We start from the raw sequence: 22163 nt of genomic DNA, 5'->3' as shown, positions 1-22163 counted from the left end.
TTTCCGGCAGTGTTCACTAGGAACCAGCTGCAGGAGTAAGAGCTGAGGGACACCTTCTGCAGGGCCTTCTGCAAACCCTGTACCTCAGCTGGCTGCTGGTCATCTGTCAGTGCCAGAGGGGGTTAGATGCTCAAGAGTCAGGGAGTGGAATTTCCTCCTGCATTTTGAAAACGTTTGTGCCACGTGGGTTTGGGCTGACTCAGGGCAGAGCCCTGCTTGCTGGAGAGCTGTCTCTAATACCTGCAGAAACACCTCATGGCTTCTTTCAGCTGTGTCCTGCTAGTATGAACTCCAGCACCATCTGTCTGTCCTGTAGCGCTCGTCCGTGCTTCCTGCAGGAACTTGTTCCCATTCCCTTTCACTGTTGGGACTCAGTCCGTGTGTAGCTGGAGGAAATCCTGAATCAGGCTCAGGGGAAATGGATGATGTGGGGGGACAGCTGATGCTGCCCTAAAATGGGCTTGTAATGTGTCTTGGTTGCTGCAGGTGTGATGACCTGGAATGCATTTACAATCAGCTGAGAACAAAGAAGGTCAGGAACATGATGGAGGTGCTGGAGAGAGTTGAGAGCAGTTATGTCCCAGCCTTCAAAGCTATGCTCGTGGATGTTGAGGCAGGTGAGATGCTGAGACAACTTCACCATAATGCTGACTTCTGTGTCATGCGAATTCTTCTGGCCTTTTTTCATAGCCTGGTGTTACTGGCTGTAAGCTCGTTGTGGCTGTAACAGCACTGGCCATTTGGATTTTGCTGTGACCATGGGGACTACAGCCTTGTTTCTGGCCCTCTTTCTGGTTTATAGAGTGAAACTGGGCTGCTTGTGCTTGATCTGATGCTTTTGTTTCCAGGCTGGGACAAGCTTGATTGCTGAACCAGACCTTTCCCAAAGGTCAGGGTGAGTGGATTTGGGAATGTAATCTGCTGTAATAAAGCATTCACATTAATCCATCAGGACTCATCCCAACTTTTGTCAGCTCCTCTGGTGTCAGTCTGCAGGAATGGGGGTTCAGGATAAGAGGACAGATTATGTAGTTAACAGAAAGTACTCCGTTTGCTATTTCTCAGGCTTTGGCCGCTGCAACCTGAACCTCCTTTCTAAAGGAACAGCAGTTTGCACTTCAGGATGGGGACCTTTGAGCATGAGGATTTCAAAGCCTCTGGTGAAAGCAGGCAGGTGGGGTCACCTGTGTCACACGAGAGGAAAGCAGGGTCCCTGCAGCTGTGCCCATATCCAGGCAGAGCTGGGCAGAGGCAGAGCTCTGCATCCTGCGTCATAGCAGTGCGGTGGGGAGGTCTGGTACCAGTGAGGGGCTGCAGCACGAGCGTGAGCCTGGTGCACAGGGAGCACAGCCTCACGTCCCACATCTCTGGCCACATCCCCGTCCAGTAATGTCCCGCCAGGGTTGCAGGGGCTGGCCAGCCCCCAGCCATCTGGGCCACTTTGTCAGGGAGAGCTAGCCCCGAGGGTGCCGGCGGGGCGGGTGACCTGTAGGTGGTCGTGTGCAGCAGCAGATCTGCCTTCTCACCTTTATTTTGCCAGTCTGGCACAATGCAGTAAGACAAGAGAGCTTTGAACAGAAAAATGGCAAGATTGCATTTTCCAGTTTAGGAAATTAAAGATTTTTTTTTTTTTTTCATAAGAAGACTTATAGGGAGGGTTTATTTATTGCCTGTAGGTGAAAAAAAAATTCTACCTTAAAAAATGCAGCTTTCCTGAATCATCTTTTTCCTGGTGAACTCTGTTTAGGGGAGTTCAGTTCAGCCAAAGGAAACACTGCAAATTCCCCTCCGTAGTGGAAAACAGTATAGTTCTGCTGCTTCCTACCCTATAGACCGACACGGCTGACCCTCCATGTCCATCTTCAATCCAGTTGGTCTCTGGCAAGACAAAACCATTCAGACTTTGCCAGCTATGTACATGCTGACTGACAATGCTGTTCTTCACTCCTTCATGTGGAAACATTTACTCTATTAAGGGTCTGTGTCACATTCTACACTGTGCAATTTATATGGGCTAGAGAAACACCCCTTATATAAGGAGCCAAGAGTTCATTGTAAGACTAATTAATGCTTTAAGGATCTAATCAAAATACAACAAATATTTGGTTTTAATCCAGTTACAGAAATACTAACCCTAATTGGATAATTTGGACTATAATTGTTAATTTCCATTACAACACAGTTCAGATTTGTATGCATGTGCTTTTAAGTCTCTGCCCCTTGCCATAGTGTGCCCACTCTGTTGATGTGGTGGTGTGGCTGTTGTCTGTCATCTTTGCTGGAAGGGCAATGTTCATAGTGGGAGTTATTTCTTCCTTAGTCTTGGGTTTTGGGGGTTATTTTTATAGGCGTTCAAGCACTCCTGTCACTTCTGTTCTTGTTGGTCCCCAGGTTTAATTGCACAATGATCACCTGCTTTTATTAATGCTTGCACTCTGGGATAATTCTTCAGGGTAAAACCACACAGCTGTACAAAGCTAAGCTAAAGCTTTCAACTAGTCAAACATTAGTTGCCTTGCTGTTGACAGGTTTGCTGTTACAGCCAGGACAAGAGGGACCATGGTCATCTGTCCACTGGGTAAGGAGCTGCTATAGCCAAACCCGAGCTAAAATGAGCTCAGGCCAAGACCTGTGCTGCTACAACACCTGTGATGCTGTATAGCAATGCCTGTAGCCTGCTCATAGTGTTGGCAGCATTGTACTTTCTGCGCTGCTGGGCACATTCCCTGCAACTCATTTAGCATTTGGGGACTGAGCACCTGCACAAAGCCCTGTCCCAGCTCCCCATCTCTTACCATCATGTCAGTTTATTTCCTGTTCTGGTTACTGCTGTGGGTGAGCAGTCTTCAGCACACAGGTAGGTGACTGTGCTTTGTGCTTGTCAGGACTGTTTGTTTTCCCAGGCACCTTCCCACCCGGTGAGGTGAGGCAAGCATCCAGCTCATTAACCCAGTGCACCACAGGTTGGTGGATCATACCACTTCTGCCATCTCTTCACACAGCTTTGACCGAAGCTCAGGACATTCACCTGCACCTGATGCCCCTCAAGCACCCCTTGGAGAACATAGAGAGGATTGAGTTCAGCGAGATGAAGCCTTTCCTGGTCCCTCTGCTCCACGTGGTGTGTTTGATCTGGGTCACCTCCAAGCACTACAACGTGCCTGTGCGGATAGTAGTGCTACTCCAGGAAATCTGCAACCTTCTCATTCAGAAGGTGCGTGGCCATGATGCCTGTGTTTGCCAAGGGAAGGTTTTTTTTTATGAAAGTCCTCTCTCCTCCTTTTCCCCATCCTTTCCTGGCAAAGTGATTTTTAACTTGAGAGGTAGATTCAAACATGTTCAGCGCAAGAAGTCACCATTTTCTGTGACAGCAGAAGTGATCTCTCAGGTGTGATTTTTGCTCTTCCAGGCCCTGGTTTACCTGTCTCCAGAAGACCTTCTGAAAGGGGAGATGGAAGAGAGCCTAGGCAAGGTGCAAATGGTGCTTGGCATCCTGAATGCTTTCAAAGGGGCATTTGAAGAGAGAAGAGAAAAACTGCACACATATTATGAACCAGGCCAAGAAGTGAGGGAGTGGGACTTCCACGCTACAATGGTATTTGCAAGGCTGGACAGCTTCCTGAAGAGACTGGAGATGGTGGAGGTGAGACTCTGGTCTTGAAAAATATTGCAAGCCTTCAGGAGAGCTCTGTAGCCATGAACTCACTTGCTGGCATCTTCCCTTCCTGTAGCTTCGGCTTGATGCTAGGGGATGGTGCCACCCTCTTTGCTGTTAGCTCTCCTGTTACTGCTGTTAAATGTCCTTGTTTTACCATGGCCTGCTCAGTTCATGTGTAAGATACACAGCTGTGTCCTTCTGGTCAGGTTGGTGGGTGTATCATTGTTCCCAAGAGTCCTCTTGGACTCCTTGTTCCTGTTGGGGCAAGGGAATGGGGATTACTGGGGGCTGTGGTTTACACAGCTGTAAATAAAGCAATACAATCTTCTAGTTCTCCTGTTGCCATCAGAGACACCTTAGAGCTGAGTCCTGCCTGACTTGGAGAGGCCACATGCTCCCCTTGGGGCTGGGCCCCTCTTGGCTGTGGCACATGGGCCTGGGGAGGAGCAGGGACACATTCCTCTCCAGGGCATCCCTTCACGTCCTAATGGTCTGTCCACCAGGGGTGCTGTGACTCAGGGTGTCCTTGTTTGCCAAGGCTTGTCACTGTGAGATGGTCATCTGAGGCAGGGACATCTGGTGTCATGAATCCCATTGTCCCTCAGCTCCCAGTGTGGCCAAGGGCTCCTTGAGCCAGAGGGGATGTTATTCTGCAGACAGCAAGTCTGAATGTGTGGCAGCAACCCTGTTCTCTCCTTTCCAGTCAAACAGAAGGTTTTACTGGTTTAAACACACTATATAAATTTGTGCATTCTTTAATTAAGTATGTTGAAAACCACCATGAATGATATCTAATATAAAACTGTTCATAATGATGGTTTCCAGTAGGGTTCGGTGTGCAGCTAACCAGTTTGTGCTGGCCAATGTAGAGAGGAATATTAAGCAGACGCAGGAGTAACTGCAGGTCATTGTGAGAACAGTATGAGTGACAGTAATTATGCACTATCACTCTGCAAAGGCTCTGGGCACCGATTGCTCATTGCTTGAGTATTATGGATATGGGCTACAGGAAAAATCGAGAGGTTTTGAGCTGCACATGCCCTGCTGTGGTGGCAGAGCACTGTGCTTTTTGGCCGGTGCCAGTGTCCTCCTTCCATGTCTGTCCCACACCTCCTGGGACAGTAAATGGCTGCAGCATATGCAGTCAGGGGGAAGACCTGTGGAGTGAGCTGTAAAATAACAATTAAAAACATAGTGCACACAAGCCTGTTAATTAGGAAAGCTTCTGTCTCTCCCCATCACTTTTTCCATCCCCTCTTCTTTTCAAGCAACCTTGTAAGACAAAGCAAGGGGCAGCTGTTATTTCTATGTTGTTCTTCTGGTGTCAGCAGCAGATCCCACTAGGGAGGGACATGTTATGAGTAGCAGCTGATGACGAGGACAGGTTGGGCAGATCTGGCTCCCCCTGCTTCCTTCCACTCAGCTTGAGCACCAGCAGTGTGCTCGGGGAGGTACTTCGGCATGACAGCAAGTGTAGCTGTGTGTTGTGATGACTGTTGCCATCTTCTTTTGTCAACATCTTAACCTGTGTGTGCCTCCATTGGCTTTGAAGGATATCCTGTCAACTGCCTTGGACCTGATGAAGCTGGAAAAGATTGAGTTCAGCGGGATTAAAGGGAAGGCCCTGGGCCAGCAGGTGCTGGACATGTATGAAGAATTCCAGGAGGCATACAAGGTGTTTGCAGAGCAAACCTATGACTGTCTTGAGCTGACCAATACGGTAGGTGGGATCATTTTTTGGGACCACCAGCAACATGTGCATGTTTCCAAAGCAGCAGCTTCCTCTGCAACAGAGCTCTGGCTCATGTGCAGTCTTGCTGACTTCTTCCCAGCTCCTTCCTCCTTTTGTTATAATCTGATCTGTCACTGTAGGAAACAGGGAGTCACTGGCCTTTCCTGCAGCGATTTGGGAGTTCTTGCAGGTCTATGTCTAGCATGTCTTGCTAGTTCTGGACCTTAGACCAGTGCATCTGGAAAACCTGGATTTCCTTGCCTTTTACACAAGCTTTCCCTGTACGTGATGCTTGCTGTTGTGTATAAGCTGTAACAACACTTACGTCTCTTTGCTTTCCTGCTCTTGATGTCTAGCTTGCCTGATGAAGGCCAGCTCAGGTAATCTCTGGGAATGTGTTTGCTCTTGTCTAGTTGAATGCATGGCATCTGGTGCTCTCAGAGTTCAAGGACTCCGTATTTTATTATCAGTAGTGCGTTAATTAAAGGAATATTCCCAGCCCTCTGGGTCATGGCTCAGTGGCCATCCAGATCACAGATGCTTGCAGTAACATGTGTTGTGCAAGCAGGGCAAAGCAAACATGCCACAGGCCTCCTTACTGTCTATTCAGAAACTTCTGTTCTTGGCTTTGACACCGAGCAGCAGAGCCTGGGTGAGCTATGAAGGAAGGGTGGGAATGGAATTTCTGAAGGGGTCTGTGTCCCATGGTTGTGTCTGATCTCAGAAGATCTTTGATTTTTTTCTGCTGCTTGTCCCATTTGCCCTGCAGTCAGTTTTCTGTGCCTGGTGAGCAGGACATGGTTGGCCTGTTCACACATCTAGAGGAGGGAGTGCTAAAACGGGAGTGGCCATAGGGAAGCTCTGTGATGAGAAGCTTCAGTCTCACACTGCTCATGGGGCAGCTGTTCATGGCAGATATCCAAGTGGAAGATAATTCCAGAGCAAAATCATCCCTCCAGCAGGCTCCTACTTTGCTCCCTTAAGAAAAACTGTGCTGGAGTTAAAGGTGGCTGGGCTGGCAGTGGGACACAGGGCTGGTGTGCCTTTCCCTCAGATGTTGGGACCTGTCTGGTGTGGTGATGGGTGGCTTGTGCTTTGCTTCTTGTAGTTCCTGGTACAACTCTGCAGTGGGTGGCATGTCCCCAGTGCTGCCTGGGAGGTTCTTGCTGGAAAACTGCTTGCTCCATGTCACCTCTCCTTCGGGAGGCGGGGCTCAGAAAGAATTGTGCAGGAGCTGGCTTGGTTTCAGTGACCCCATGGCCTTTTGTGTGACTCTGAGTCATAGAATCAGTTAGGTTGGAAAAGACCCTTAAGATCATCGAGTCCAACTGTTAACCTGGCACTGCCAAGTCCATCACTAAACCATTTCCCTAGGCATGTCTACACCTTTTAAATGCCTCCAGGGATGGTGACTCAACCACTTCCCTGGGAAGCCTGTTGTAAGGCTTGACAACACTTTCAGTGAAGAAATTTTTCCTAATCCTAATCTAAACCTCCCTTGGAACAACCTGAGGCCATTTCCTCTTGTCCTGTCACTTGTTACTTGAGAGAAGAGACCGACCCCCACCTCGCTCCAGCCTCCTTTCAGGGAGTTGTAGAGCAATAAGGTCTCCCCTCAGCCTCCTTTTCTCCAGACCAACCACCCCCAGTTCCCTCAGCTGCTCCTCACAGGACTTGTGCTCCAGACCCTTCACCAGCTCCGTTGCCCTTCCCTGGACACGCTCCAGCACCTCAGTGTCTTTCCTGTAGTGAGGGGCCCAAAACTGGACCCAGTATTCGAGGTGCAGCCTCACTAGTGATGAGTACAGGGAGATGATCACTTCCTTCGTCCTGCTTGTTCATTCAGTGCTTGAGTTTTGCATCCTCTGTTACTTTCTAGAGCCCCTTTTTTAATTAAAACATGGCATCTGGTTCTGCTGGAGCTCAGCAGTGATAATAGCAAAAGCTGTTGCCTTGTGCTTTGTCCTTTCAGAAAAGTGACATATGGTCTAATTTTCGGTGGCTTTGTCCAAGCTAGGACAGAAAGACTGAAATTTCCCAGTTTGTCAAGTCATCTTTGATTTGGGCTCTTTTACCTGTAGGAAAACAAACCTAGATTTTATGCTTGAACTTTGAAGGATTTCTTACAATTGGAGCAAGAAAAGCAGTGCCAGAAGGTGATGGAAATTAGAGAAACACAGAACTGTTGAGGTGGGGGAGGACCTCTGGAGACCACCTAGTCCACCTCCCCTGTTCAAAGCAGGCTCAGCTAGAATAAGACTGTGACCAGTCAGGTTAAATGTCTCCAAGGTCTCCATGGGTGGAGAGGCTACAATCTCTCTCTGGGCAACCTGTGCCAGTGTTTTGAAACTGCCTTTATTGTTGCCCCACTTACAGCCACTCACTATCAAAACCACAGGCTTCTTTCGGCTTGAAAATAGATTGGATTTGGAACTCAGCAGGTGCATCTGTTTTCTGGATGATGGTGTAGCCTTCAGGCCAACTTGAGGGGGGAGAGGGTGCAGAAATAGTCCATCTGGCCTCTAGGCTGAAGTTAGTGCTTGTTGGACTGTGGAAAGACCTCGGGGCCAAAGAATCTATCCTAGAGGTCCATGATCTCAGCTGTGGGACTGTACGGAAATGTCCTCAGGCTCCATGGAGCTTTGCCACGCTGCAGTGGCTGAAGGCTGTCCAGAGGAGTGGTTTTAATTCATGGTGATTAAGAAAAGGAACGATCTCTGGATCAGAAGATTGCAGGTACCTTCTTGGTGCCATCTCACAGCCTCACGGTTCACTGTTTTGCCTTCCTGCAGGAGTTTGAGCAAGATGCCTTTGATTTCCAGCAGAAAGTAGAAGACATTGACCGCCGGCTGGGCACTATTTTCATCCAGGCTTTCGATGATGCCTCAGACTTGGAGCATGCCTTCAAGGTTTGGCTGTTGTGTGCCTTCTCTTCTGTAGAAGGGAATTCAGGCGCCTACAGTTTGCCTGAGTTAGAATCACACAGAGGAGGCCGGGCAGTGCTGTAGCTACAGGTGCACGGGCTGGTGTTTGCTCATGGGAATGGACAGGGGGACAATGAGACTTGTAGCTCTTGGGGTGGTCTGGGTTCGTGAGGCTCAGGCTTGTGGGTTCCTCGCAAACCGTCAAGCTGTGGAGCTGGCAGCAGTGTGTTTGCTGAAAGCCTTGGGAGTATTTCTTCTCTTCCCATTAAGACACAAACAGAATAGACCTTTGTTCGGTTTCAGAAAGAGTAGTCAAAGAAATAATTCAAATCAGGCTTTCGGATGCCAGGAGTTTTATTTGTGTGTCTGAGTTGGAGAAGATTATGCTTTTTCCAAGATTTCCTGGTGAGAACCATTGTTAAAAACCAGGTGATTATTGTTAACAACAACTTGTTAATATTGTTAATACATGGATGTATTTCAATTTTGGAAACAGGTTTTTCTAGAAACAAGACTGTTGTGTTTACGAATTAATCTGTCTTGCAGAAAAAGTACATGATATTGTCTGAAAAATTTCAATACACGTGTTTGTAGAAAAGACTGTAGAAAGTGATAGTATTTGTCTTCTTAAGGTCTTTGAAAAAACAGAAAATTTTGGAGAATTTGGAGAATAACATTTGGAATATGGTTCACCCACAGAGAAAGTCTGAGCATCTCTGTAACAGAGGGAGGGAATACTTGGAAAAGCAGGGAAAATAAATTTTCCTTCTCCAAAGTGCCCATTGGCGCAGACAACTGGGCTAGTGAGCAAGATCCCGTTGGGTAGGTGTCTCTGTGGAAGTTGGGGTTGTGAATTTTTTCCCTTCTTTCCCCGCTTTTTCACCTCCACAGTTGCTGGACATGTTCGGAAACCTTTTGGAGCGACCAATAATTGCTGCAGATGCTGCTGACAAATACTCTGCCCTCATCAGCATGTTCAGCAGTGCTTTGGACCATGCTAGGCTGATCTACTCCAGGCACATCCAGGCAGAGCTGGAGCTCGGTGGGTGGCATGTGCTGAGTAAAATTGATTTTACAGGAAATGGGATTTAGATTAATTTTGGGCAAAAAAAATTTCCTTTTCCCGAGGAAACCAAAACTTCCTAAATTGCAAATGTTTTTAGCCTCTATAGGTCCCAGCAGAAATGGAAATGCCTAGGAAAGCTCTCTTCTTAGTATTAAAGCAAATAATCTGTTTGGGGGAAAAATATCCTTTTTAAAATGTGTATACATGATATGTGACTGGGAATGAAGACACACGCTGAGCTTTTGCCCCAGCAAAGTTGTGACAAGGGGTTTCTCTCCACACTTGTGCGCTGCCTCGAGCACCCCATGGGACTTTCAGTCCCGCTCGTGTGCTCCCCAATGTGAATTTATTTCCTTTCCCTTGTAATGCTGTAATTGCAAGGCATGTGACTGGGATTTTGTAACCAAGGGTTTAATCAGCCTTTTCTACATTTGTTATTTCCCATGAACATTGGCAGGGGAGGGAGTGGTTAGACTCCTATCTGATTATGAGGATTAGAGTGTGGTTTTTTGAACAGTGACCCGTTTACTTGCCTCAGAAAGACTGTACTGGAACCAGAAGAGGCAGCACTGCTGGAACCAGTACAGATTAACAAAAGGAATGGAGAGACTCATAGAGGACGAGTCCATCATTTGCTGCTAATTTTGGGAGGTGTTGTTTTGTGAGTGTTAGTTAAGATGGTCATAACTAGCTCCTGGTCAGAAATCCCTACATCGTTGTTTGTGGGGAGCAGGGAATGCATCCCAGGCAAAGGATGCCCCTGTATCATCTCTGTTTCTAACATATGCCAGGTTTCTCCTTTGATCTCAGATACTTATTCAAGGTCCAGAGGCACTAGGAGACTTGCCCTGGTCACAGACCTACAGCAGCGAAGCAGATGTTGGGTTTAAGGAAGGAAGCTGGGAAATTGGAGCAGTTTTGTGCAGATGACTTTCTGCTGGTGTATCTTTGGGGTTACAACTGCAGTGTTCAGTCAAATGCTGTTTCAATGTGTCCTCCCCAGGACCCTCCTCTGTGCACAAGAACATGCCACCGGTAGCTGGAGCACTGAGCTGGGCTCGGGAGCTGCGAGCACGAATCCAGGTGCCATTTGGTCACTTCAGGCACATCCCACATCTGTACGTGTCTGTTCCAGCTAAGTTGCTTTATGACCATCTTGATATCTTTTCTGTAATGGATCTGATTTTCCTTCTGTGTTGAACATTATCCAATGGTTATAGCTGAAATAATCCTTAGTCAAAGAGTTGTGAAGTGATTGCACCGGTGCTCTTCTGCTTCCCTGCAATCTTTTTTTTTTTTTTAAGGAACTTACTTTATTTGTTTTGATGTGGTTAAGAGGCACAGTGGGATAGCACATGGGCTGTTCAGCTTTCAGACATAGTCCTAGGTTGCAGTTGAAAGAGGTATTGGAATCCTCACCACAATCCCACTCAGCGTGTTCTCCAGGACCTTCTTGGGAGCAGCCCAACCTTTGGCTGCAAGTCCTGGTTCTGGCATCATCCACGCTGTGAATGGCAGAGAGGTGCTGGACTGGACTCATCTAAGATGAATTTCCAGGTTGGTGAACAGATGATGACTTTGCTGGCACTAGCAGAAGACAACTTTCTCAGCATTAAACAAAGGATCAGTCTCCCAAGATCAGGGAAGGAAACTAGTGATGGAACACTTATCACCAAATCCTTGTTATTATGTGTGGTCTCGGAGAAGTGTGGCCCCACACTCAAAGCTGCCACATCTCATGACACCGTATGGGACAGCATTGAAAAGCCCTGTAGGCAAAGCAGTGTTGGACTTGGGACAACTGAAAGTACTCCAGGGATTGTACCTTGTAGCTCACAGGAATAGCTTTACTTGTGCTGGACAGGATTCTAAGTAAATGGTTCCACTATTTTTTTATGTACTTAGCCAAAATAACCCATCTCCATCATGGTGCAGTATCTGTAGCTTTCTCTCACAGTGTATTGCCATTAAGTGAGCGTCTTTAAGTGCACAGTTATTCTGCAGCAGTAAAGACATCAGTGCAATGAACAAGCTCTTGGACTGTTCTCAGCACAGAGCCCAGGTTATCATGTCTAGTTTGAATCTGAATTATGTATTTTGTAAACCATGAAGAAGGACCCAGATCTGCAGTTTGCATTGATTTTCTTCCCACTGTTTAAAAGAGTTAATAACATGCTCTGCAGCAGGGGTGAGGTGATGCTGTTTCCTATGTGTAACTTGAAAGGGAAAAGGGATTAAAAAGGAAGAATGGAGATGGTTTTGGTGGGATTTGCTTAGAGGGCTTGTTTACTTCCAGAAGGTTTGATCAGCACTTACCCAGTGGTGACTTCTCAGGCACTACCTTTGCGAGGTTTTGTTGAAGTTAATTCATATTTTGTCAAAATGTCCTGCAAAGTCAACCATTTTCAGGAAAATTTGGATACTGTAGATGAAACAATGTGAAAATGATGGCCTTGTAAGATTTACTCTGGCTGGCTGCCTCCCTGGTTTTGGAGGCTGTTGTATAGCCCTGGCAGCATGGCCAGGGCTCTGCCTCCCATGCTCCAGGATGCCTTTGCTCTTCCCTGCCCCTACGGTTTGAGGGGCACAAAGTTGGCACCACAAAGAGCTGCATATACCAGGAGTCACATTCTTCCTCCTTCTGAGCCTCTTTGATCTTAGAAAGTGCTGGCTGGTAAGCAGAGTTTGCCATGCTCTGTGCAAATACTGAGTGTGAAACTGGGAGCATTAGATGTGTGAAAGAGACCAATATTCCTTCAGCAGCACTGAGCCCTTTTTCACCTCTCAGGATGTGGTTGCCATTTTGCAGGTTGCCGTGCAAACACCCGAGAAAGAATGCACTGGGCTTGCATAGCCTTTGTGCAGCACAACAATTTTGGGTGATGTGGTGGGGGTGAAATCCAAGGTCCCCAGTCAGAGTCTGCCTGCAAACTGGTGGATGATCTTGGGAAGCGGTAAACGCAGCATATGGCCTCACACAGCTAAGCATAGTGTTGAGCTGCTCTGTTTTGCTTCCAGCTGCTTGGACTCTGCTGAAGGAAGGAGGGTGATAAAGAAGTATGAAGAAATGATCCAGCTGCTTGACAAGTAAGTGGTGGTGGTGGTGGTGGTTCAGGAAAAGCTGTGACTGTATGAAAAAGCTTTCTTCTCCTCTAAGCCACCTTCCAGCACATTTGCCAGCCCAGGGCCTGGGAATGTGTCTTTCTAAGCCAGAGGGAACTTTCTGATGAGAGAGGAGGAATCCTGTGGCTATATACCACAGTCTTTCTGTCATGTCTTGAAATGAGAAGGTTGCATGGGAAGAATGGAGGCTGTGCAGCCTAGCAGAAACATTGGAACAAGCTTCTGTTGGATGGAGGAGCTGCTGTGGTAGAAAACCTGGACTGAGCGGAATTCTCAGTCCACTTGTGCCCATTCACAGAGTGTATTTACAGTGGCTCTAATGTGTATATTACAAACTTTGGAGTGGGATTCATTACCCCTGACTTAAAATCTTAACGTTTGATGTTAAATCTTAACTGGTTGCTCTGGGCTTTCCCTTGCGAAGAGCCGCCTCTCGAGGCAGGAGATGTCGCTGCAGGGCCTGCTCTCTGTCATCAGTGAAGGGAGCTGAGACGCCTGGCTGCTGGGTGCTGCAGGGGGGTTGGAGGGAGCCCTGTTCCTGATTACCAGAACTAACACTGAATAATTGTGGTGCAGCCTTTAAGAAGGGAGCGGACCAGCAAAGGATCCCAGGTGACTTCAACAGAGACGGTGCTTTCTGGGTGACATTTCCCAAATTGCACAGGTGACAATATGTTTCAGAAGAGACTTTGTTGCTTGAGTGGTTGGGACTGTGCCTGCCGTATGAGATACCAGGACCCCTATTCAGCCCTCTCTGTTTCCATCCCCAGTGGTGTCACAGAGTTCTCGAAGAGCTGAATTTCCCCGAGACTGACTGCAGTGACTCTGAGAGAAGTGAGGGCAACTGCATCCATCCCTAGCATTTGTATTAGGTACCCATCATTTGTTGAGGTACCCATCCTGCTTAGACACTTTGGAAATGCCCAGCAGCTGCTTATCTATTTAGGCTAAACACTTCTGAAAGTATGTCTCCAAATCTGAATCCTGTGCTAAAAATGGTACTTGAGAGATCTTTGCCCTCCTGACTTGATGCTGTCACTGGTTTTTGAGTGTTTGTCTTTGAAGCCATGTTGTTTGTGCAGAGAGTGTGAATGGGTTTTTAATATTCCTTGATGTTCTTCAGTCCTCAGAAACAGGATTGACTTTCATTTGATTATATACCTTGGAATGCTGGCTTAGTAGTTACATGGGGCTGTTGTTTTGTTTTGTTTTGTTTTGTTTTTTTCTGGCAGGTATCAGGAAAAGCTCTATGTAGGCTGGTCCCAGACAGTGTCTGAAAAATCACAGTACAACCTTATTCAACCACTCATCCAGCGAGATCCAGAAACCAAACTGATCACTGTCAATTTTGATCCCCAGGTAAAAACTGCTGTCAGTTAGCTTGCCTGCCTGCCTGCAGGCATGGCTCCAAGCTGTGCCCCACCATGCACGGGAGGTCTGGTGGGATTGGTACTAGACCTGTTCTACTGCAGTCTGTGGAACCCCCTTCTGTGATGGGTAACCTGAGTTTGCCATCCTCTGTGACCTTTATCTCCTAGTAAGGAGGTAAATCCCATACCAGGATTACGGTTTAAGCAGAGCAAATTCTAGTTAAAGCCAGTGACAGAAAGTCCCTGAGAAGCCAGATGTTTAACTGGTGTCAACATTTCCAGACCAGATTTGATACTGGTGTGGGGGGTGTGGGGAGTCATCTACAGAGATGGGTTCATGTTATGTGTACCTGAAATCTGAGTTTCCTGAAAGGTTGTAAAGAACCCAGGAAAGGTTTGTTTTGTTACTTCAATATTATGGCTGTTGGATTTCCCTTATTGTGGTGAATGAGGCTTACAATAGATTTAAGATCATTTCTCTGTCCCCTAGAGCTCCCCTAAAGCCTGTCTTCAGCACAGGGAGGATTGACCATCCACCTCACCCAAAGCAGAAGCAGGGGTCCAAGCCAGCAGGGTGCATAGATAGACTGAAAGCTTCCTGGGGTGTGGTGGGAGCCAGGGTCTGTCTACTGTAAAAATGCTGTTTGCTGGGGAGGTGCTGAATCTCAGGGGCCTGGGAAACGTTGGCATCAAAAACTTCCCCTCTTCCTTGGGTGTTAAAGAAAGATGTTTAGGATTTAGAGCTCATTCATGCTTGGCTCTCTGTCAAAGGATTTGTCCATGTCCTTGGAAGCTTCTTGCTAAGGTGGGAGCCAAATGGCCCCAGGGGATTTTTTCTACCCTTCACGGTGGTGGCAGGGTTTGGAGACTGTCAGCATGTAAGCATGCCTTATCTCAGCTCCAGTTTTTGAGTGCTTATGTACTGCTCTTCACAGCTTTCCATTCTGAGGACTGCCTGATGTCCTTAAGTGCCGCTTAGGAGCCCCTTCATGCCTTCCAAAGGAGGACTCCATAGGAGCACCTCATTTTGCTTAGAGAGAGGAGGATGTATTTGCAATCCTTCAGCATGGAAGAGTCTTCCAGAGCTCACCTTCCATGGAGGAGAGGGAAAGAGGGGAAGACACCCTTGACCCTATGGTGGGAATGTCCCAGACATTCCAGTGCAAAGAAGGGAGGGGAGCTTGGTTCTATGCAGTTTTCCCTCTCGCTCCTTCAGTCCTCTGGTTTTCCCTTTCTTACCACCCCATCCTCCATTGTTCACCTTTCCAGAGTGCCCCCTGCACCCTTCTTCACCCCTTCTTTCTTTCCTCTTCTTGTCATCGTGTTCATTGTCACTTTAGTACTGTAGGTACTCTGAGTGTGTTATGACTTACCTTCCTGACTTACATTGCATGTCCCTCCTCCCCTTTGCTGTCCCTTCCAAGGGAACCTGTTTCCCAGGTGCCTTGGCCATTTCTGCTGGATGTTGGATTTTGCCTAGTGTCAGGCAGTGGTGGAGAGGTTTCAGTAACCCCTGCCTGCTACCCAGGGCAATGACAAATGCAGTTGTGCTTGTGGTTTCACCTGCTTCTGTTCATACCTACAGCTTTCCAGTTTTCCTATTGAAAATAGGGTCAAGGATTTGGGATCAGAGGGCATGAACAGAATGGGATCAGAGAGAGATTTCTTCCCCATGCCTTATCAGGAAGGGATACAATCTGCCAACCTAAGGGAAAGGTCATTCTTAGGGAGCTGCACACCAAGTTCAGCTGCAGCCAGGAGTGGTGCTCACCCCTGCCATTGCCCATACAACGTACTGAATTTCTGTCACCCTGCCAACGCGTGCAGTTCCCAGAGCATTTTACCTCTCACTAGTCACTAAACTGAGCAAAGATTTTTAGTTTTAGAAGTGATATATCGCACTGGAAGACCTCACTGCTCCCTTTGTTGCAGGGACTCATTTATACTTGGATTTATAATTTAATAACCCCCCTCAATCTGGTCCCATCACAACTCAGATGTCAACTCAAACATGCACTGGCACTGAGTGCCTTTGGTTGGGCTGGGAGAGGTCTCCAGCAGAAGTCTTTGATGGAAGGTGGCCACAGGAGGATTTGAGTCTGTGGGTTTGGGGCCATGGTTTTGGTGTTTTTTTTTTTTGTTGTTTGGGAGGTTTTTTGTTTGTTTTGTTTTGGTTTTTTTTTTTTTTTGTTTGTTTGTTTTGTTTTATTTTTTGCCTTTTTTTTTTTTTTTTTAAGCCAGTCAGCTCAGCAAACCAACAAAACTGGAGCCATCTTATCTTTCACTTAGATAATTGCTAAGCTCCACTTGCAGGCACGGTATTGCTGAAAGACTCTATAGATGAGGATAGCTGAGAGGACCAGATATCCTCATGGCTTTTAGAGGCTGCACAGAGTTTGCTGCTGGGTAATTAACAGACCTGTCTGTCTTTGGTTGGGAAGAAAACCAGAGGCAAAGATCAATGGAGGACAGGTGGTATGGACTGGTGGGTGTCCAGGCTCTTTTCAGAGCATGCTGCTTTGTGAATAAAACGGCAGGAAACCCCTAAAATGCTCAGAACTGATAGGAGAGTACCAGGTAAATGGGGAGGATTGTCTCATGTTCAGCGCTCTGCCTTGTTTCTCCAGCTCGTTTCGGTGCTGAGGGAGGTGAGGTACCTGTCTGGCAGCCAGATGGGAGCCATTCCACTGACGGCAACAGAAATCTATTCCTCCAAGGAATCATACCGGCAGATGGTGGCCAACTTGGAGCTGATGGTGAACAGATACAACAAGGTCCTGAAGACAGTCCTGGAGGTGGAATACCCTCTAATACAGGGGCAGCTGCGGGATATTGACTTGAAGCTGAAAGAGGCAGAAGAAACGCTGAACTGGAAGATGGAGGGTGAGCTAGCTCTGTGTTAGGGGGAAAGAGCACATACACTTGGGTCTCATCAGATTCCCCCACGTGCTCAGCCTCCGTCACCTGGCTCCCGACTGCGGTTCCCAGCAGGGCAGGGGCTCTCCAGCAGAGCCAGAGTTGGGCAAATGAAGGGCAGCCCCCAGCTTGCCTGCTCCTTTCCATGTTGCCTTGATCTGCTAGGGTTGTGGACAGGATCCTGCTCCCTTCAGGTTCAGCCTAGGCTTTAGGGGAGGAGAAGCTGCCCTGTGCCACCAAAGAGATGGCAAGATTTGGGCTTGCAAGAGCTGGCAAGGCTGGGGTTGAGGCACCTGCTCGCTGCCTGTGCTGGGCCCCCTGTGCCAGCCCAAGTGACCTGTTGTGTGGCTGTGTGCCTGTGTCCCCGAGGCACTGCTTTCTCACCCAGTTGTGCAGGGAGTGGGAATCCTTGGCACAGCCATCTGGCACTGAGGTGGACTTGTCCCACTGAGAGCCAGGGCCACCTCATTATCTTTTCCAGAAGTATGAAATACTGCAGTTAGAGGTGGGTTTTGTGCACCGTGACTTTGGGATGATTTAACCAGTGTTCTTGCTTGATCAGTTTTAACTGCAAAGCAGAGCGGAGGAAGATGATTTGTTTCCTCTTGGTGAAAGAAAACTGCTCACAGGTGGCATATATATTTCTGTCATCAGGCTTGTGGTATGAATAGGAACAAGCGTCCTCCCTTGGGAACATGCAGAGCAGAAGTCCTCACACTGGAAAAACTCTCTCTCCATTGCACAATAAAGATGAAGGGATTTTCCTGCAGATGAACCTTAAGTTCTCTGCATCTAAATGCAGCCCTCTCTGGTACCTGGGGTTTGCACAGCCCATGTGTTAGGGCTATGGGTCCCTGCTCTAGTGATGGTGGCAGGGTCACTCAGCCTGTTGTTCTCATCCTGCCCATGCTGCTCTCTCTGGTAGCAGTCAGTGGGAGATCAAACCTGGATAGAGAGAAGTGGGAACTGTCAGACATGCCCATGGTAGTGGTACTCCTGGCAGAAAGCAGAGGCTGAGGCTGTCCCTACCATGGCCTGTTGGGGCAGGAGGGAGCTAGAAGTGGCTCTGTTCGTCAAGGTGGTAAGTCTCATGTTAATGACGGGTGAGAAATACATAAGGCCATGGGGAAAAAGTCAGAGGCAGGTTTTAAGGAGGGTGCACAAGAGCTTGGCCCAGCAGCTCTGAAAACAAGTAGTCAGTCGTCTCATTTTTTACTAGGTGTCTGCGATCACATCTCCATGGTGATGGATGATGTCCATGACCTCGAGCAGAGGATACAGAAGGCCAAAAACAATGTTGAGGAGATCCAGACCATCATGCGATCATGGGCGTCGCCCATATTTGAGAGGAAAGACTGTAAAAAGGAATCACTGCTAAGCCTAGAGGACTGTCAGGACCGTCTGGAAAAGCGCTACAGCCTTGTCAGAGAATCCGGGCAGAGGATTCATTTGCTGGTGAAGGTGAGGGGGAACCTTCGCCAGGGGTTTCTTGACTCTTCATAAGCTCCATGTGTCTCTCCACTCTAGTGAAAATGTCCAGAGCTGTTTCACCTTAAAATTAACTCCCTTGACTTGTTTGAAAATCTTAGTATTGATTTAATGATGACTTTGATAAGTGAGTTGGTATGGCTGTGTGCTGCAGACCTGCTAGCTGGGCACTGCTGGGCACCCAGTTTGGGGCAGGGTCGGGAGCAGCTGCAGCCCAGCGGAGTCTGGCTCTCAATCCTGGCTGTTGTGGAGCCACTAGAGGGGAGTCGTGTATCAGGCTTTGGGATCCTGATCAGAGGAAAAATCCCCCTTTGAAATATTTGCCTGAAAAAAGAGAGGGAGCTGGCTGTGGCTGACCTTTCTGTTTCAGACTAGTTGTCCCTCTGTGGGAGCAGGAGGCGACAGTGACAGTCCAGTGAGAAGCTAAGTGAAAGGAAAAAAGCTGCTGTCCAAACCTCGGTGCTTTCCAGCAGCTCTGCCAGAGCTGAGAGTCCTCTTTGGGCCAGGAGAAAGCCCACAGCTCTGCTCCTCACCTGCCTAGAGCAAGTTTTTATGGATGACAGGGACAGCACCCTGTCCTAGAGGGAGATGGATTTTAGATCCTTTCTTCTCCTGAGGGTCACCGTCTGGCCTTGGACTCTGGAGAGAACTGTCTGACCCTCTCTGGAGCACTGGGCTCTCACTGCTCATCTTACCTTGCTGTCTGCAGTCAGTCCTGGACCTCTAACCCCCTTCTCTGCACAGTGAACCCACGGTGAGGATTTTACCATGCCCATGTTGTTCTGCTGCCACAGCTGTAACAGGCTCAGCCACCTCCAGCTACCACCCAAAAGACCAGGGCACTTGCTGGGCTGTCCAAGGAGAATATGGGGTTGAGGTCATGGCAGGAGGACTGGCACCACTGGTGTGGTGGCTCCGCCAATGCTGCTCACAGGTGCAGGGCCAACTGCAAAGCAGCAGGAAGGTCCTGGGGAGGAAAAGGCATCCTGGCCCAAAATAGGGTGTCCTCATGCCTCTGTCCTGCATTGCGATCAAACCTGGAGGAGCAGCAGCAGAGGGGCCAAGAGCTGGTCTGCTGGGCTTCCCTTGGTGGTTCAAGTCTTCCTGGGGGTCTGTGAGTCTTGAGGCTGCTGAGTGAGGTTTGGGTACTGCACAGTGAGGGTTTGGGTGTGTGCACCAACAGCAAAGGCAAGACAGCTAGATGCTGGCTTTCATTGCCCTTCTTTCACCAGGATGAGGCCTCTGAAGTAAAGGTTCAGGAAGACATCAGTAACACCAGTAACAAGGGGACATTATCAAATACAGGGAATGATGAAGAGTGGGTGGTGCTTTCAGATGGGCATTCCGACAGAGTTCATTCCTATCAGTTCCCCTTTCTTTCATGTCAGCAAAATGTGGCCAGGGTGAGTCTGCAAGGGGCCAGAGCCCTGGCTTGCTCTGTTGAGAGTTTAAGCACCCAGCTATGACGTGTCAAGTCGGGGATCAGCAACTTTGGGTTGGTTCAAGCCCAACTGGCAATGCTGCTCTCTCACGTGTGCCATGCTGCCATGTCAGCACTGGGAATGGCACCCGCTCCTGTGCCTCCACACGTGAATCACTGCCAGTGCCGGCCCCCTGGCAACAGACAGGGTGTGTTGATTCCTGCTCACTAAAAGCTGGACCTAATTTTTTTTGAGGCCATGCCTGTGTTGAGAGGCTCTGACAGGCTTAGGAAAAGCAACACTGGGGGCATAGCAAGGCAGGGGACAGGATCACAGCAGAGCCTGGGAGGCTACTGGGAGGTGCAGGAAGTGGGTACACAGCCTGGCCTTGTGGGGATGGAAAGAGGAAAACCAGGAAGGATGGGTCCCTGCTGTAACCAGAAAACCCTGAATTTCCTGATGGTGCTTGCCTAGAGGAAGGGAATACAGTAAGCTGAGGAAGGAGGTTGTTAGCTAGCCCTTTGTCTTCTGATCCCAATCTTACTCCTTTTTTACATGGTTTATTTAAAAACCTTTTCTTGAGTTTAAGAGTTCTCTTGAGAGTGGTCTCAAGAGTGGTCTTGAGATGACCATTTGTAGGGCAGAGGTGTAAGCAGTCCACCCTGAAAGCCTTATCCCCTCAAGGTAACATTACGCAGGCCACCAGGGCTGGCTCTCCATGCATTGGGATGAGCAGAGCTCCCTGCCCCAGTGTGCGAGCAGCCTTAAGCCCTGTGGCCTGGGAGGAGAACACGTTGTGGAGCTGCTAAGCCTCTTCACTCCATTTTTAGCTTGCAGTTATTTTGAGTTGTTTCAGATGACAAAGCAGCCCTTCCCAGAAGGAACAAACTGTGGCCATGCCAGCAGCAGCAACATCCATGTTTCTGGTTTCCCATCCCTTCACAAGGCTGGTACCCATGTGCGCACTGGCATCAGTCCTTAGCTGTGGGCAGCTCTCTTGTAGGATAGACTCAGCTCTGCTGTATTTAAAGGCATCTTTCTTTTTCTTTCAGGAAAACCAGAGCCTGTTACATGCAGACCCAGAATCTGACATCTGGAAGGCCTATGTGGATTATGTCGATGAGATAGTCCTGGATGGATTCTTCACTGCCATCGAGTGCTCTCTCAAGTACCTCCTGGAAAACACAGGTGACTGCTGGTTCTTCTCCCCTGGTTGTGGTGGCTGCTTCAGTCTCACCACGGGGAGGTTTCTGGTTGGTGGTCTCCCTCATGCCTAAGAATTGCTGTCTTCTTCCTGGCTTTCTGCTGTGCCTCTTGCACTGTCTATAGCAAGTGCTGGGGGAGCCTCTGGACACGGTGGGTGGCTCCATCCCCCAGTTGCTGGAGCAAAGCGTTGCTCAGGGGGAGGGATAGAGACGACTATGCACCATTTGCAGGGATTAATGGACAGACAAAATTGAGGCGTCATTCCAAGTCTGTGCTTCAGCATCGGCCATCTCCTGCCCTCCCATGCACAAAGCATCAGGGTGACACAATCTATCATTTGTGGAGAGTCTCAAGAGCAGGTTCTGCTGATGAAAGGCATGAAAGAAGAACCTCAGTCCCTGAGCGTTAGTGCAGTGAAGAGGTGGGTTCAGGAGTCACTAAATCAATCCTCCTGCCTAAGGCCACTGTGGAGTTTTGCTCTGCTGAGAGCAGCCTGTGTCCAGCTAAAGCACATCTCCAGGAACATTTCCCTACTGGTTGTGGAGGGACACTGAGTTGGAGAATTACATCCAGTTCTTCACCATCTTGTTAAAAACGTGCACATAATTTCACATTTGCATTTGGCTTCAGTTTCCAGTTGCTGTGGGTTTTTTTCATGCCTTTCTCCACTAAATTAAAGAGCCTCTTGGTTCCTGTTGTTTTTCTCCTCTGCAAGTACTTATGCACTGTAATTGTTCAACTCTCAGACTCCCTTTTGATTAGCTAAAGAGCCTGGTCTCTTTAAGGCTTTCCTTCACAGCATTTTTTCCAGTCCTTAAATCACTTGTCTCATTTGTTCTCCAATATCTCCTGTGGGTACCAGAACATCAGCTAATTTGCCAGCATCTCTTCCATGTTGAATGCAGACAGTGTCACTGGACCCAGCGAGTGGGTGTCTGTGATCACACCTGCCTGGTGTCCCTGTGGGCCGTGGGTGCATCTTGTGGTGGGATGTTAGTGGTGGCTCAGGACCACTTTCCTGCCCTTGAAAAAAATCCTGGCATCTCGGTTCTTCCCTGCTAGATCCCAAGGCAGGGCTTGCTCCCCTGTTTGAGGTGCAGCTGGATTTGGTGATCCCAGATTTGATATTTCATCCCTCCTTGGACCCTGGCACACACGATAGCTTCTATGACATGGTGGAAAGTCTTCTCAATGACATCTACCGGATCTCGTCCCTGGTGCCCAGGCTGGCAGAGCACAGTGGCTTCCTCCACTACCAG

General features: G+C 48.4%; 1 protein-coding gene across 1 annotated transcript in view; it reads left to right on the top strand.

The window, feature by feature from the left end:
* Positions 1 to 22163, top strand: part of LOC104367512 (dynein axonemal heavy chain 9) — a 79301-nt gene that overhangs the window by 4678 nt on the left and 52460 nt on the right. Inside the window, exons 4-16 of the mRNA XM_042802311.1 lie at positions 487 to 617; positions 3003 to 3214; positions 3410 to 3643; positions 5211 to 5378; positions 8183 to 8299; positions 9206 to 9356; positions 10384 to 10498; positions 12399 to 12467; positions 13736 to 13862; positions 16501 to 16756; positions 18009 to 18250; positions 20751 to 20886; positions 21967 to 22163. Of these exons, the coding sequence (XP_042658245.1) occupies positions 487 to 617; positions 3003 to 3214; positions 3410 to 3643; positions 5211 to 5378; positions 8183 to 8299; positions 9206 to 9356; positions 10384 to 10498; positions 12399 to 12467; positions 13736 to 13862; positions 16501 to 16756; positions 18009 to 18250; positions 20751 to 20886; positions 21967 to 22163 (2155 nt within the window). The remainder of the gene's footprint in view (positions 1 to 486; positions 618 to 3002; positions 3215 to 3409; positions 3644 to 5210; positions 5379 to 8182; positions 8300 to 9205; positions 9357 to 10383; positions 10499 to 12398; positions 12468 to 13735; positions 13863 to 16500; positions 16757 to 18008; positions 18251 to 20750; positions 20887 to 21966) is intronic.

The sequence above is a fragment of the Tyto alba genome, unplaced genomic scaffold (genome assembly GCF_018691265.1).
Source record: "Tyto alba isolate M040663 unplaced genomic scaffold, T.alba_DEE_v4.0 Super-Scaffold_39, whole genome shotgun sequence".
NCBI lineage: Eukaryota > Metazoa > Chordata > Aves > Strigiformes > Tytonidae > Tyto > Tyto alba.
The sequence above is the reverse complement of the archived record's forward strand: the minus strand, read 5'-3'. Positions and strand labels throughout refer to the sequence as shown.